The sequence below is a fragment of the Sturnira hondurensis genome, unplaced genomic scaffold, assembly GCF_014824575.4.
Source record: "Sturnira hondurensis isolate 20B ecotype Veracruz unplaced genomic scaffold, ASM1482457v3 Scaffold0000982, whole genome shotgun sequence".
Lineage (NCBI taxonomy): Eukaryota > Metazoa > Chordata > Mammalia > Chiroptera > Phyllostomidae > Sturnira > Sturnira hondurensis.
Window position 1 is genome coordinate 1,004,522 of NW_028073613.1, and position 14,394 is coordinate 1,018,915.

The window sequence follows — 14,394 nt, forward strand, 5'->3', positions numbered from 1 at the left end:
ACCTCTAAGGCTGTCTGCTTGCCCTCCAAAGTATTGGGTGCTGAGGGGAGGGCACCTAGACCCCTAGGTAAAAGCAGAGCAGCAACCCAACAGTGCGTGGCAACACAGACGTTTGCTTCCAAAAGCCTTCGAACCCAGGAGATAAAGAGGGGTTAGTTACTTGAAGGTTTTTGGTACTCGCTCCAAACGCACTGAGAAAAACACACCCGGGAAGTAAATGCTTTCTAGATTGTGCCCGTTTCTCTGGCAGGCACCTGTACATGTCATAATTTAACCATTTGGCCAACAGAATACGAACATGTCCTTGCATTTAAAGATGTTAATAATATTGAGTTTATTTCATGCTAGGCACTGCTCCCACTGGCTGGTGTGGATTTAATCCTAACAACACTTGAAAAAGTAGACAAGGGTGGGCAGTCTAGCTTCACAGCAATCGCATGCATGGCTGGAAAGTGGCAAAGCCAGGATTCTAACTCCAGAAACAAGAGTTCCAAAACCTAAACGCTTCAGCGCCGAACTGTCTACATATATAAAAGTACTATGAGTTGATAGGAAATTGGATAAAAGACACTTGTCGTTATCATCTTATCTCTTGAACAAACTGCCACTTTACCTCTCTACAAGCCTCTTCTATTAAAGTGGGGGGTTACAGAACTGTGTGCCTCAGGGGTTTGGGCAATAAACCTGAATGTTAGCTGCTGTTAATGTTAAGAGCCATGTTTTTCAAGTAACAAGTGGGTTAGGATTGAAATCAAATCTTAAATTACACAAGTTTATTCAAAGTACACAAGCGATTCCTTTAATGGTTCTTGCAGATTCCTAACAAACAGAAGAGCATGGGAATAGTACGATCTATTACGAGTAAGTTACCGGACAACTTTCTTCCCCCACAACCTTTAGGAAACACACTAATCCGCATGAGGGCTTTGAGGGCCACAATCCACAGAAGTAGGGAGGTAAATTACCTGAAATTTTCTTGAAAAGGATTCTCATTCATCTCCCTGAGAAAACAGGCAGCTAAGCAGCCTGTTCTAGTCCCGGATGCACTGCTATTTGTTTTGGTTCCTTCCCACATACCAGGGGGCCGAGTTCAACCACTGTACTGAGCAGGAAGGACAAGTCCACATAAAACAAGACTGCAGGGGTAGTGAAGCCAGAGCAGTCTTAAGCAAAACAAGAACAAGCATGAATGAGTGTGCTGGGGGGTGCGGGCTTTGTCATCTTAAAGGGTCACCACATTATTCTGTCCAACACTCCAGCTAACAGAACACAAACAACATCAGCCATGTTAAGGGCAAATCATTTATTTATTATTTAAAGATCACAAGACAACACCTGATTTCTGTAGCACAATTTAAATGTTTTACTTTTTTCATAAAGCATAGCATAATAGAAAAAACAATTTGTTTCCAGTAATATCTATATCTCTATTCATAATTAGTCTTCCATAGACATGTTACCTGGAAACCAAAGCCTGTTAACAATAAGCAAAGCTTTAACCAGAGTGGCTACTTTTCGTGCCAGGAAAAAAGTCATCCCTATAGGAGGAATGATGTGCTATGTGAAAGGGCTGGAAGGCCGCAGCCTTGAGGGCACTAGAAGTATATCATCCTATTCCACATTAAGTAGTTTGGTGAATTGCAAATATCACTTTATCTGCAATCATGCTGGCAACCTTTAACTAGTATTTCAATCAGGTAAAAAATAAATTAAGAAACCCCCTAAACTGATGTTCCTTGATTCACGCCGTTAAAAGATACACAGTTCATTAACACATAATTCTGGCTAAGAAATATACTTGAGACTCCTTGCTCAGATTTTGGTTAACAGTAAGACTTTCAGAAATTCAAGTTCTTATTAATAATTTGTCAGCTAGGATACATTCAGGCATCAGCTGCGACTACGGAATAGGTACACTGCCTCAGTGCTTTGGAAAGACACTATAATCTAGAACACTACTAGCAGACAAAAAATTATCTGTTACTGGATAGCGTAAGTGCAGTACAGCAAGACAAAACATATATTCATATGTTGTTTTGTTTAAGCCTCGAGTCCTCAATCCTTTGTTGAATTCAATAATTTCATTCCTATGGTTTAAAAATCAAGCTCCAGGTGGCCTAGTCTAATTTGTACTCCAAACCAATCAGCAATACAGTGCACTACTGCTGAGGCCGAGTATGCACAGACTTCAAGACCAAGTCCACAAGACAGTTATTACATAATTCCCTAGAAGATCTGAAAAAACAATGATTCATACACATAGCTGGTCCTTCAGTGCTTTTTACCTATAATGTGTTTTTGATGAAAGTTATTTAACATAGTCACAAATAATTGTAACTTACTGATTAAATATTTGAATACTTATACTTACCTGGGATTTCATTTCTGCTGACAAAACTAGGAAGAACAGGACTCACTTTAAAAAAAAGGCAAACCTTAGAAAGAAAGGCAAAAATCTTATCACACACTATCACTCTGGCAATAGCATAGAGGGGCAGTCGAAGGAGGTAAAACACTGGTGCAATAGGTGAAAACTAGGCCAAAAAAATAAGTATTATTATCATCAATGACAATTCCACAACTGTGCCCTTCACCATTAGTGATCATTCCTATGAATTTTCATTTGGCACCAGATAATCTGTTTCAGAGAAACACTCTGGGATATTCTGCATCAGACTTGGTTTTGTTAGCTGACTTACAGGAGAAATTTTAAAGTACGGGGAGGGGAAGGAAATGGACCAGAAAAAAAACTGAGTCACCATCTAAACCAACAAAGCACTGATAGCTCCAAACATCAGGTCAGACACTCAAACGACTGATATAGGCTCAAGTGGTTTATAAAACCTATAAAAAGACTACACCAGCAAAGTTCCCATTAATCGACTGAGTTCTGAAACTAAAACAAGGAGCAACATTTTAGCCTAAAATCTTATCTCAAGAGAATCATATGTACTTCACATGAATAAAAACACCTGAAACCAAACATTTTTAAAAACTCCAATACCCAAAATATAAAGAAAGAATTAATTCAGAAGATTCAATCAAGCCACGGAATCACAAAAAAGGCTGGACAGTCTAGGTCTCCCCTCCATGCTAACCATCCCTCGGAAGACCAAGGGGGAGCAGACCTTCCAGACCTATGCACCACCTGGTTGCTGCAAAATTCTATGGAGATTCCTTGCAGAACAGCAGTTTCCAGCTCGTGGGTCTCTCCCTATCAAGCGCGAAGCAACTCTGGCTGTGCTATTCTATGCTCATCATTTGTCATTCGTCTGTAACGTGATGCTATACAGAGAAGTAAAAAGTCCATTTTTCTAGTTCCCTTTCCCCCGAAGGTTGAGGCTCAGGTAGAGGGCTAATTCTCCCGTGCACAGTCTTTAGTTAGGCCGACTCAGTGACTTCGACAGGCTTAATCATGTGATCGGGTTTGTTGCCAGCTGCATAATGCTCCCACATCTGTAGATAGAGCCGCTCTAGTTCCATTGTGTATTGTTTGGTGTTGAACAGAGGGCTAGATATTCTCTGTTTCCAGACTTTGCCACGAATTTTCTTCAGGCTGCGTAATTAAAAAAAAGAGAGAGAGGGAGCCAAGTTTACCAACAGAGCAGAAACTTTACCTCTGGTGAAATGCATGACAAAACTTTACATGACCTCAATGCTGAAAAAGGGTCACACCTAACATAATGCTAACACTTAAAATTAAGTTCATATCCCCTGAAAAATTTAGTTCTTTCTTAAACAAGTATATCCAGGAGAGACCATACTTTTTCCATTTCATCTCCTTTCTACCTTTAAAATATGACACATCTATTCCTATGTGCCACTGGTTAGCATGTAAACTGCTTACCACCGTGGTAATTTAGTAATATGTATATTAAGAACCTTAAATGTTCAGAACCCTCTGACAACCGAAAACACTTTCAAATCTATTCAGAAGAAATAATCAGAGATGCAGATACACCTGGCCATGCAAAGATGTTCACTGAAGCACCATTTACAATAGCTAAGGCACATGCACAAGACAGAGTATTCAGTTTACTAATACAAAATATTAAATGTAAACTGCAATTGAAAAAAACTTTTAAGAAAAGAACCAACAAAACAAAAATAAAAAGTGGCTTTAATGTTTGTTGTGACAGAACTAGTGAAATGACTGTATATATCTATTACTGCTGGCCTTAACCCAACCACGACCTTATTCATGCTACCTTCCAAATAAAAATACTTTTGTGCTCTATTTGTGTAAGTTCTACATACGAATATTAGAATGGCTAGTCCTGGTTGGTGTGGCTCAGTGGATTGAGCGCCATTCTGTAAACCAAAGGATCGCCAGTTCAATTCCCAGTTAGGACACATGCCTGGGTTGCAGGCCAGGTTCCTAGTGGGGATGCACAAGAGGCAACCACACACTGATTTTTCTCTCACTCTCTTTCTCCCTGCCTTCCCCTCTCTCTAAAAATAAATAAAATATTTTTTAAAAAAGAATGAGTAAACTGTGATACATCCATAGAATGAACAACCACACAGCAATAAAAAGGAATGAATACTAAGAGAAGCAAGCAACATGGACAAATCTCAAAATATTAGGCTGAGTGAAAGAGGCTTTTAAGAGTACATGCCATGTAGGTTCCATTTGTTAACATAAAATTAATTTATGGTGGGGAAAAATTCAGAACAGTGGTTGCCTATGGGTTGCTGAGGGGACTGAATGAGAAAAGGCATGAGGGAACCTTCTGGAATGATAGACGGGTTCTGTATCTTGTTAAAGGTTTAGGTTATAAAGGTATTTCTCAAAACTAGTGTAAGATTTGTACATTCCACTGTACATAAAGTTTGCCTCAAAAGAAAAAAAGAAAGATATTAAACTATAGTGAATGATGTACACATTCTGAAGTATTTGGGGAGAAAAGTACTGCTATTATCAAATAAAATGATTGCTAGATGGATAGAGTAATAGATGGGCAGACAGGTAATAAAACAAGCACAGTAAATGTTAGTGGATCTAAGACAGTAGATACATATATATGTATATGTATTTACTATAAAATTAATAGTTTTCCTTACAAAATATTGACAAAAAGTATTGCATGAAATCAACTCTGTTCCAAAAAGTTTTAAAAAAAGACACTAAATTATTTTCTATACCTATCTCTGGGATGATGGACACGAATCTTAATTTTTTTAAGCCCAGGGCTCAAAATTTTCACTTGTTTTCCTTAGATGTATATGATGTTCAAAGGACAAAATGATGAAAATACTTGACATCTGCTGAATACTTACTATGTGCCAAAAACTGTTGTATTTTACGCGGAACACCTTTTTTAATCCTCACAACATCTCTGCAAGGTAGGTGCTATCATTCATCCCCATTTGCAGATGGAAAAACCAAGGCATGTAGACCCTACTGGTAATTTGCCCAAAGTCACAAGCTTGTAAGTGGGATGGCCTGGATTCTAACCCAGGCAATCTGACTCAAAGAGGATGCTCCTTTAAGCTTCTCTATAATATGCTACTTCTTAGAAAAAACATACACATAAAAATAACCCATAGTACCCAAAGAAAAACCTCAGTGAAGAGATAAACACTTTTTCATTGCATGGATAAAGCTTCACCCCTCTTTATTTCCCACCCCTTTGGGGCATTTAAGTTACACTTTTTCTTTCTTACGCTATAGTGAGTATGTGGCATTATTAGGGTCAAAGCTCTGGCTTTTTGAAAGGAATCTTATAACTTTGAGGAAGGGTTGCACCAATTTACTCACCAATGAAAAGGCCAGCGCCTCAATGCTCCCTCATCATGGGTATCATATTAAAAATCGTTTGTTTTATAGGCAAATAATGAGTATGCCTCAATGTTATTTTAATTTACATTTCTACTACAGAGGATGAAACTTTGTCTTGTTAAGCATTTGTATTTCTACTTCAGTGAGTTGTCTGGTGATTTCCTGGTTTATTTTCCTATTAAGGGATTTAAAATGTAAATGTGCTTCAGTCTTTATATAGCCAGGCTATTCATATTTGACATAAAAAAACAAAGATTTTTCTCTTCTTATTTGCCTTTTTTTTTTTAGTTACTTTCATTCAGGCATTTAAATCTTTACAGAGTAAAACCTATCAATCACTTCGTTTATGAAAGTTTACAAAGTTCTTCTCCCATCCAGAGATCACACAACTAATTCACCTATTTTATATTACCCTTACTTTATTATTTCCTTTTATAGCACCTGTGTTCTCTTTAAACTTTCCTGATTCCCTTCACTTGATCATATGGTTTATTAATGGAAAAGTTTACTTACTATTCTAAGTCAGTTCCCAGTTTCACAGCTATATCTTCATATTCTTGTCTATTTTTAGCAATAAGCTCCAGACAACCTAAACAAGTGAGCTGGGAAGCTGCTACTCGAGAAGCCAGAGTTTCTCCTGTAATAAGAAAGATAAAAATTGCTCATCTGAGAATGCAAATAGCACATGGTTATTAATATTATTTGTGGTAAGTATCCACACAACATAAATGAGGGGGATGGAGCCATGTGCTCAAAACTATCATTTTTTTTATCCTCCTCCCCCAGGACACACAATTTCACCTGGAATTATCTCCCCTAAAGGAGATTCAAAAATTAACAAGGAAGCCCTGGCTGGTGTGGCTCAGCAGACTGAGCGTTGGCCTGCAAACCAAATGCTCACTGGTTCGATTCCCAGTCAGGGCACATGCCTGGGTTGCAGGCCAGGTCCCCAGTAGGGGGTGCGTGAGAGGCAACCGCATATTGATGTTTCTCTCCCTCTCTCCCTCCCTTCCCCTCTAAAATAAATAAATGAAATCTTTTAAAAAAATAACAAGGAAGATTCCAATGATTTAGCTGCAACTTACCTGGCATAGTCACCATAGGTGTCCCAGCCCACAGGACATCCATGCCTGTGGTGTGCCCATTACAGAGTGGGGTGTCCAGGCAGACATCTGCCAGCTGGCCTCTCCTGACATGTTCCTCTTTAGGAGCAACAGGTGAAAAGATGATACGGTTCTGGGGAAGGCCCATGTTTTGTGCATACTGTTGGATGTTAGGTTCTCCTACTGCTGGAAAACGCAACAGCCACAGCACACTGTTGGGAACACGCTTCAGAATCTAAAACAGGGAAAATAATAATTGTTAACAGCAGCTCTCCCCTTCTCAAGAAAGGTTCCTATAGATCTCTAATAATTCGACCACACTCTACTCTTTTCACCCAGACAGCAGCCTACTATGAACTGGTCTGCCCTTCACATAGATGAATTAATCAACTGAATATCGGTTATTGTCCTGCTGACTCCAAAGAGAGTTAAAAGAAAGAAGAGGGCCCTGGCTGGGTAGCTCAGTTGGTTAGAGCATCATCCCAATATGCCAAGGTTGCAGGTTCGATTCCCAGTCAGGACACACGTAAGAAGCAACCAATGAATGCATAAATGAGTGGAGTAACAAATCAATGTCTCTGTCTCTCTCCCTAATCAATAATTAAAAAAACAAAAGAAAAAAAAGAGGACACTGATGTAAGAAGACACAAGACAAAATAAACTACTGGCAAAATCTGAGGCTGCCATGTCCCATGGGAACTGCTACTGGCAGATATTTTGTAGAAAAGACAGCAATTTTCCACTTCAAGTTTTACATCATCCACTGTGACACAACAGTTAGCTCACTCTTGCCTAACTTTATTTGCCTAATCCAGATCAGGTATCAGCAGACTTTTTTTGTGAAGGTTCAGAGAGCAAATATTCCTGGCCTTCCAACCACATGGACTGCACGCTAACTTTAGGCTCGGTTCTCCCCTTGTCACTGGAAGACAGCCACAGTCAACACGGAAACAAGCAGGTACGGCTGTGGGTCAATAAAATGTTATTTACAACAGCAGGCAGTGAGCCAAAGTTGACCCACAGGCCACAGTTTGCCAACCCCCGATTTAAGTCTACCTCACTTAGTGTACCTCACGTGTTCACCATCCCCTCTCTGAAAGCCATAGGAACCAATGACATTTCAGAATTTGGAATATTTCAGATTTTTAAAAGGTTGTACAGGGCACATGTAGTACATTACACCCAGTGGTGAGTCCCTGTAAACAAACACATCAGTGCTTCTGCATTGAGATGCAGGAATATTCACACTAAATGGAACAAATAAAAGACCATCAACAGAGTAGTTCGGGTAGTTTTGCTGCCAAATATATTTGCCACAAATGCACGACAAAACGTTCTAGTTATCAGATCTTTTCTTGAATGCTGAGAGGTGAGGAGGATTAAGGGACCATAAGCCTGCAGGCATCTGCTGCTGCTTCTCCTCCACCCTCCCCTCTCCAAAGAAAAAAAATAACCAGACATTAATCAGAAAAGACATCAACAAAAGAATCATCTGCATTTCAGCTCTCTAGAATAAGAGCAAATTATGGATACCAAAGATTAGAACCTTCAGAGGTCCTACTGGTCTAATGAGCTAAAAGGTAATGACATAAATGGATCCCTTCCTAGGTACAGGTCGATAATATGCGAGAAAGTTAAATACAGGTGAGTACGCGTGACAACCTTTTGCTTATCAGTTTAAACCATGGGTTGGCAAACTATGGCCTATGAGCCAAATCTCGCATGTTGCCTGTGTATTGAAAATCAAGTTTTACTGGAACACACCTACACGCGTTCATTTACAGAATGTCTATGGTGTTTTCCTGCTACAATGGCAGAGAAGAATAGAGGTGACGGGGAGTATGGATTGCAAAACGGACAACTTTAACCATCTGGCCCTTCAAGAAAAAGTTTGCTGATCCCTGTTTTTGAATACATAAATTAAAAGGGTTCATAAGGTGTTATTTTAGACACTGGAAGGAGAGATCAAAAATGGCAAGAAAAGTTACAACTCTTTTGAAGATTTAAAATGAGCACAACCCACCAGAAGGTCAAGGCAGCAGAGTAGGTAAATTAATCTCTCCTCCCACAACCACATCAAAATTACAACTAAATTACAGAACGATCCTCATTGAGAACCACCTGAGGACAAGCTTATCAGAATTCCCATAACTGAGGATGTAAAGAAGCCACATCGGACAGGTAGAAAGGGCAGAGACGTGGAGGAGGCGAGCCCCACACCCACGGTGTACTAAGATTAAGAGAGAAGAGGGCTGTCTTGGCTGTGGCGGTCCCCAACGAGGAGCTCAGGGTCCCAGGCGCACAACAGGCTCCCCAGCCCAGGACACCAGTGATGAGAAGAAAAGTCCCCATAACATCTGTGAAAACCAGGGGGAGTGTGTCAGCAAGCAGACAAAGGGCTGTGGGAGAGTGAGATGGGCTGTTGTTAAAGGGCCGGCACACAAACTCCCTCACTCTAAGCTGTACAGGGAGGGCAGCAGCTCAAAAAGCACCCAGGCACACATGACGGAGAACTAAACCAACTACCTTCATGGTGAGGGCTGCAGGGCCAGTGGTCAAGTCAACTGTCTCTGGGGACTGAAGCACCGCCAAGTACCACTGTCCCTTTGTTGAGCACTCCCCCCAACCCAGCCAGCCCAATGGAGGCAGATGCCAAATCTGCACTCTCCTTTAACCTGCCTAACACCGTACATCTTGCCCTGGGATTCCCTGAGAGCCTGCCCCAGCCAAGTCTCTTCGCCAGGCCTGAGCCTCTGCCAGTGGTTCCTCCACAGGAGCGGTCTGCCTCGGCTAATGCTGCAGACTCACTCAGAGGGCCAGAAACCCCACAGGAGTGGTGGCTGTCCAAACTTGTGCTGCTGACTTTCTCAAAGGTCCTCAAGATGCACAAAAGTAGTGGGCGCCCTAGGCTCACGCAACTCTCTCTCCAAGGTCCACAAGCCCCATACAAGCAGGGGCTGGCCTTGGCACAAATTGTAACTGCTGCCAAGCAGCCCCAAATCTTGCACAAAGTTGTGTCTGTTTTCAGCCTGAATCAAGAGCCCCTCCCAAGAGGTTCCAGTGGCCAAGCTTCGGAGTGCATCAAAACCCCACGCAACCAGCTCCCCAACAAATACACCCAAAGGGCAAAATCAGCTTGAACAAGTAACTACTACAAGGGGCCAGCCGCCAGACAACAGCTCGGCTGTGGTAGGCACGACTAGACTACACAGCCAGTCAGCAGGAGGGTCACCTCCACCTACTGACACATCAGCACCAACCAGGGCCTAACTACAACAGGAGGGGAAACAACCCATACGAGGAACACCCCTGGAGGACCCAGCTCAGGTGACACAGGAGACTGTGCCACTGAGCCCCACAAGGCACTTTCTATATAAGATCACTAGGTCAAGACTGAGACGGAACAGATCTACTTCATACATGGAAATAAACACAGGGAGGCAGCCAGAATGAAGAGATAGAGAAACAGACCCCAAATTTAAAAAAAAAAAAAAGACGCAACACCAGAAAAAGAACTAAATAAAATAGAGGCAAGCAATCTATCACATAGAAAGTTCAAAACACTGCTCATAGGGATGCTCAACGAACTTAGGGGAAACACAGATGAACTCAGTGAGAACTTAATAAGGAGAAAGATACCATAAAAGAGAACTAGTCAAAAATCAAAAACAAAACAACTGAAATGAAGACTACATTAGATGGAATAAATAGTTCATTAGATGTAGCAGAAGACTGAAACAGCGATTTGGATGGCAAGGTAGTAGGAAATACCCAATCGGAATAGCAGAATGAAAAGAATCTTAAAAATGAGCATAGTTTAAGGACCTCTGGGACAACACCGAGTATAACAATATTTGCATCACAGAGGCACTGGAAGGACAATAGAGAGAGCAAGAGATCGAGAACCTATCTGAAGAAATAGAGACCAAAAACCTCCCTAATCTGGTAAAGGAAAACAACACCCAAGTCCAGGAAGCACAGAGTCCCGAATGAGATGTACTCAAAGAAGCCCACTCCCAGACATGTCACAATTAAAATGGTAAAGGTTAAAGACAAATGGAGAATCATAAAAGCCTGAAAGGAAAGCAGTTAGTTACCTACAAGAGAGTTCTGATTAAGACTGTCACCTGATTTCTCAACAGAAACAGTTCAGGCAAGAAACTGTCAAAGTGATGAAGAGTCATCCAAGATGTCACTGGAGTAGGTGGATGTTACACTTACCTCCCTCCAAAACCAAACTCAAATTACAACTCAAATATAGAACAATCAATCTGAATAACCAACTGAAGACTAGCTGGAGAGAAGTTTCAAAACCAAGGATTTACTGAAGAAGCCACATTGAGACTGGCAGGAAAGGTGGAGACACAAAAAGGATTGGCCCCATTCCCATGGGTGGCGGCTGAGATTCCGGAAGGATATCCCAGACGCACAGGTTCCCCTAGGAAGTATAGGGTCTCAAACCCACGCTGGGCTCCCTGGAGCCAGAAAGAGGTGCCCACGCAGCACCTGCCTGTGAAAAGTGGTGGGGATCTGGTCCACCAGTGAGAGTCAGGACTCTGCTTAGAGACTCGGCACCCTCTTAACGTGCTAGTGCACAAAATTTTGTTTGCAGCCACTCACCCTGGGCTCCGGCGGAGGGAGGGTGGAGTAGACTAGAGTCGTGTCAGGAGAGACTGGGGTTTGTGGCTCTGGGGAAAGACCTGAAGAGACAGCCGTCAGGATACCTGTGCTGAGTCCATCTCCCACACTGCAGACAACATTGTTCTTGGGTGGAGCACTCCCCTCCTTACGGCATCAGCCTGGGGGGAATACATTAACGCCACGTTCTGGAATCCTGTCACCCCACAACATGGAGCTCATACCATGCTCAGGAGTCAGCTGCCTGGGCTGCCATGTAGAGATAGGCCCATGCAGACTCAGGAGTTGTCAGTGACTGAGTTGTGTGGCTTTGAGGCAGGGGCCATTCCCGTAATTTCCTGAGAATGTGACTCGCAGCATCTGCCCTGCAGAGATCTGCCAGCCCCACCCTCGGGGCTCCTGGAAGCCCCACCCTCCCCACTTCTGGCAGGCCCACCCTGCTGAGCTCAGGCTCAGGGCATAATCTAGGACACATGGGGTCGCTTGGCTCTATGACAGGGGTCATTTTCCCCTCACACACCCGACCAGTACAGAGCCTTACCTTCACATGGCCAAATCTTGGTCTGTTTGGGCCTGATTAAAATAGGCTGGCCTCACCCTGATGACTCCGTGAAACCCTGCCTCAACACCAAGGTGTAGTAAGGGCACCCAAGCAGTGGTCATCTAGACTTGGTGTACCCTGGGACTTTTGCTGTGCGGCCTCAGACCCAGCACTGGCACTGAGTTTGAATCTGCATCAACCTGGTGAACAGCACTCACACCTACCTGGTGACTCACTGAGAACCTACCTCATGCAACTTGAGTACTGCCAGAGGCTCTTTCAGTGACTGAGCCTAACAGACAGTGGACAGATGGAGGCAGGAAGAGCCGGATCTAGGGATGCCTTGAGCCTTTTGCTGACCTGCCCCCAGATCCAGTGCTGGTGGAAGCCAGCCTTGGTGTACAGGTTGGTCCTTCCAATGCACACTAAGGACCAGCAGGGGCAACCACTAACTGTGGATCGTTCCGTAGCTCCAAACAGGCTGCCCACAGCCAGTCACAGGCAACGATTGAAACTAACCTGCACCAGAGTGCCTGCCAAGAGGTCCCAAAAGAGAGACACCTAGTGGCCAGATTCAGACAATATCATGGCAGGATCCAATTAACTTCACAAGCAGCATAGCCAAAGAAAGATCTCAGTAGGCAACAGACCCCACTGAGGCAAAATCCACTTAGTGGTGGTCAGCACCTGAACAGCACCTCATACACTGTGGACAGGGTTGATCCTCCCCACAAACAGGCCAATAGCAGTTAAGACTCAATTGCAACAGGAAGGACCACATAACCCACAAACGGCACATTCCTGGAGCACCCAGCTGAAGTGATCAGAGAGACTACACCATTGGATCCCACAGGACACCTACTATACATAAGGCAACCCCACAAAGACTGGGAGTCAAACCAGATCCATCTAATACATAAAAACAAACACAATGAGGGAACCAAAATGGGGAGACAAAGAAACATGCCCCAATTGGAAAAACAGACGACATCTCCAGGAAAAAAGCTAAATAAAATCAAGGCAAGCAATTTACCAGATACAGAGTTCAAAACAGATTTTAAGGATGCTCAAGGAATGTAGTGAGAACTTCAAAAGCATGAAAAAAGACATAGAAAGCACACACAATAACCAGTCAGAAATGAAGAATATATTATCTGAAATGAAGAATATGTCTACGGCCATACCACCCTGAACGTGCCCAATCTCATCTGCAATGAAGAACATACCAGAACAAATAAATCGTAGGTTAGGTGAAAGAAAGGCTCCAATCAACAATTTGGAAGACAAAGTGGCAGAAACACCTAATCAGAGCAGTAAAAAAAAAAAAGAAAGAAAGAAGTAAAAAAAACAATGAGGACAGTTTAAGAGACCTTTGGGATGACATGAAGCATAACAACTTCCACATTATAGGGGTACCAGAAGGAGAGGAGAGATGGCAAGGGATCAAGAACCTCCCTAATCTGATGGAGGAAAAAGATACACAAGTCCAGGAAGCACATAGAGTCCCAAACAAAATAAACCTAACAAGGCCCACACCAAGACACATCAAAATTAAAATGCAAAAGTTTAAAGAGAAAATCATAGAAACAGAAAGAAAAAAGCAGCTTAGCACCTACAAGGGAGCTCCTACAAGAATGGCACCTGATTTCTCAAAGAAATGTGTCAAGCCATAAGAGATAAGAATGAAATACTCAAAGTGATGAAAAACAAGGACCTACAACCAACACTATTTTACCGAGCAGGCAATCATGTCAAATGCAGAAACAAATACGGAGCTTCTCAGGCAAGAAAAGGCTAAAGGAGTCCATTACCAGCAAACAATTATTACAAGAAATGTTAAAGGATATTCCTGAAGAAGAAAAGGAGGAACATAGTTATAAAGAATAAAATGGCAATAACTATATACCTATCAATAATCTAATATTTCCTTCCTTCCTTTTCAGAGAGGAAGGGAGGGAGAAAAAGGGAGAGAACCATCAATGCCCAAGATAAATATCAATCAGTGACCTCCCACACACACCCTGACAGGCGACCAGCCCGCCCGCAACCCAGGCATTTGCCCCAATGGGAATCAAACCAGTGACCCTTTACTTTGCAGGATGACCCCAACCAACTGAGCCATACCGGCCAGGGCTCAATAATCACTTTAAGTGTAAGTGGTTTAAATGCTCCAGCCTAAAGACATAGGGTCACTGAATGGATAGGAAAACAAGACACGTACATGTTATCTACATGAGATCCACCTCAGAAAAAATAAAGGGATGAAAAAAGATACTTCATGCAAATGAAAAAAAAGAAGCTGGGGTAGCAATACTTATACAAGATAAAAG

The 14,394-nt window shown here is 42.4% G+C and overlaps 1 protein-coding gene across 4 annotated transcripts in view; it reads right to left on the reverse strand.

The window, feature by feature from the left end:
- Nucleotides 1–1,288: 1,288 nt before the first annotated feature.
- OGT (O-linked N-acetylglucosamine (GlcNAc) transferase) overlaps nucleotides 1,289–14,394 on the reverse strand; it is a 54,113-nt gene continuing 41,007 nt past the window's right edge. For 2 of the 4 annotated variants that reach the window (XM_037057824.1, XM_037057815.1), the window contains exons 20-22: nucleotides 6,868–7,120; nucleotides 6,296–6,419; nucleotides 1,289–3,556 (exon numbers count right to left, since the gene is read on the reverse strand). In XM_037057824.1, coding sequence (XP_036913719.1) covers nucleotides 3,382–3,556; nucleotides 6,296–6,419; nucleotides 6,868–7,120 — 552 coding nt within the window. In that variant the 3' untranslated portion in view covers nucleotides 1,289–3,381. Of the gene's footprint in view, nucleotides 3,557–5,761; nucleotides 5,958–6,295; nucleotides 6,420–6,867; nucleotides 7,121–11,505; nucleotides 11,685–14,394 lie in introns of those variants that run through there. The other 2 variants (XR_005068176.1, XR_005068178.1) reach the window with 2 other exon arrangements.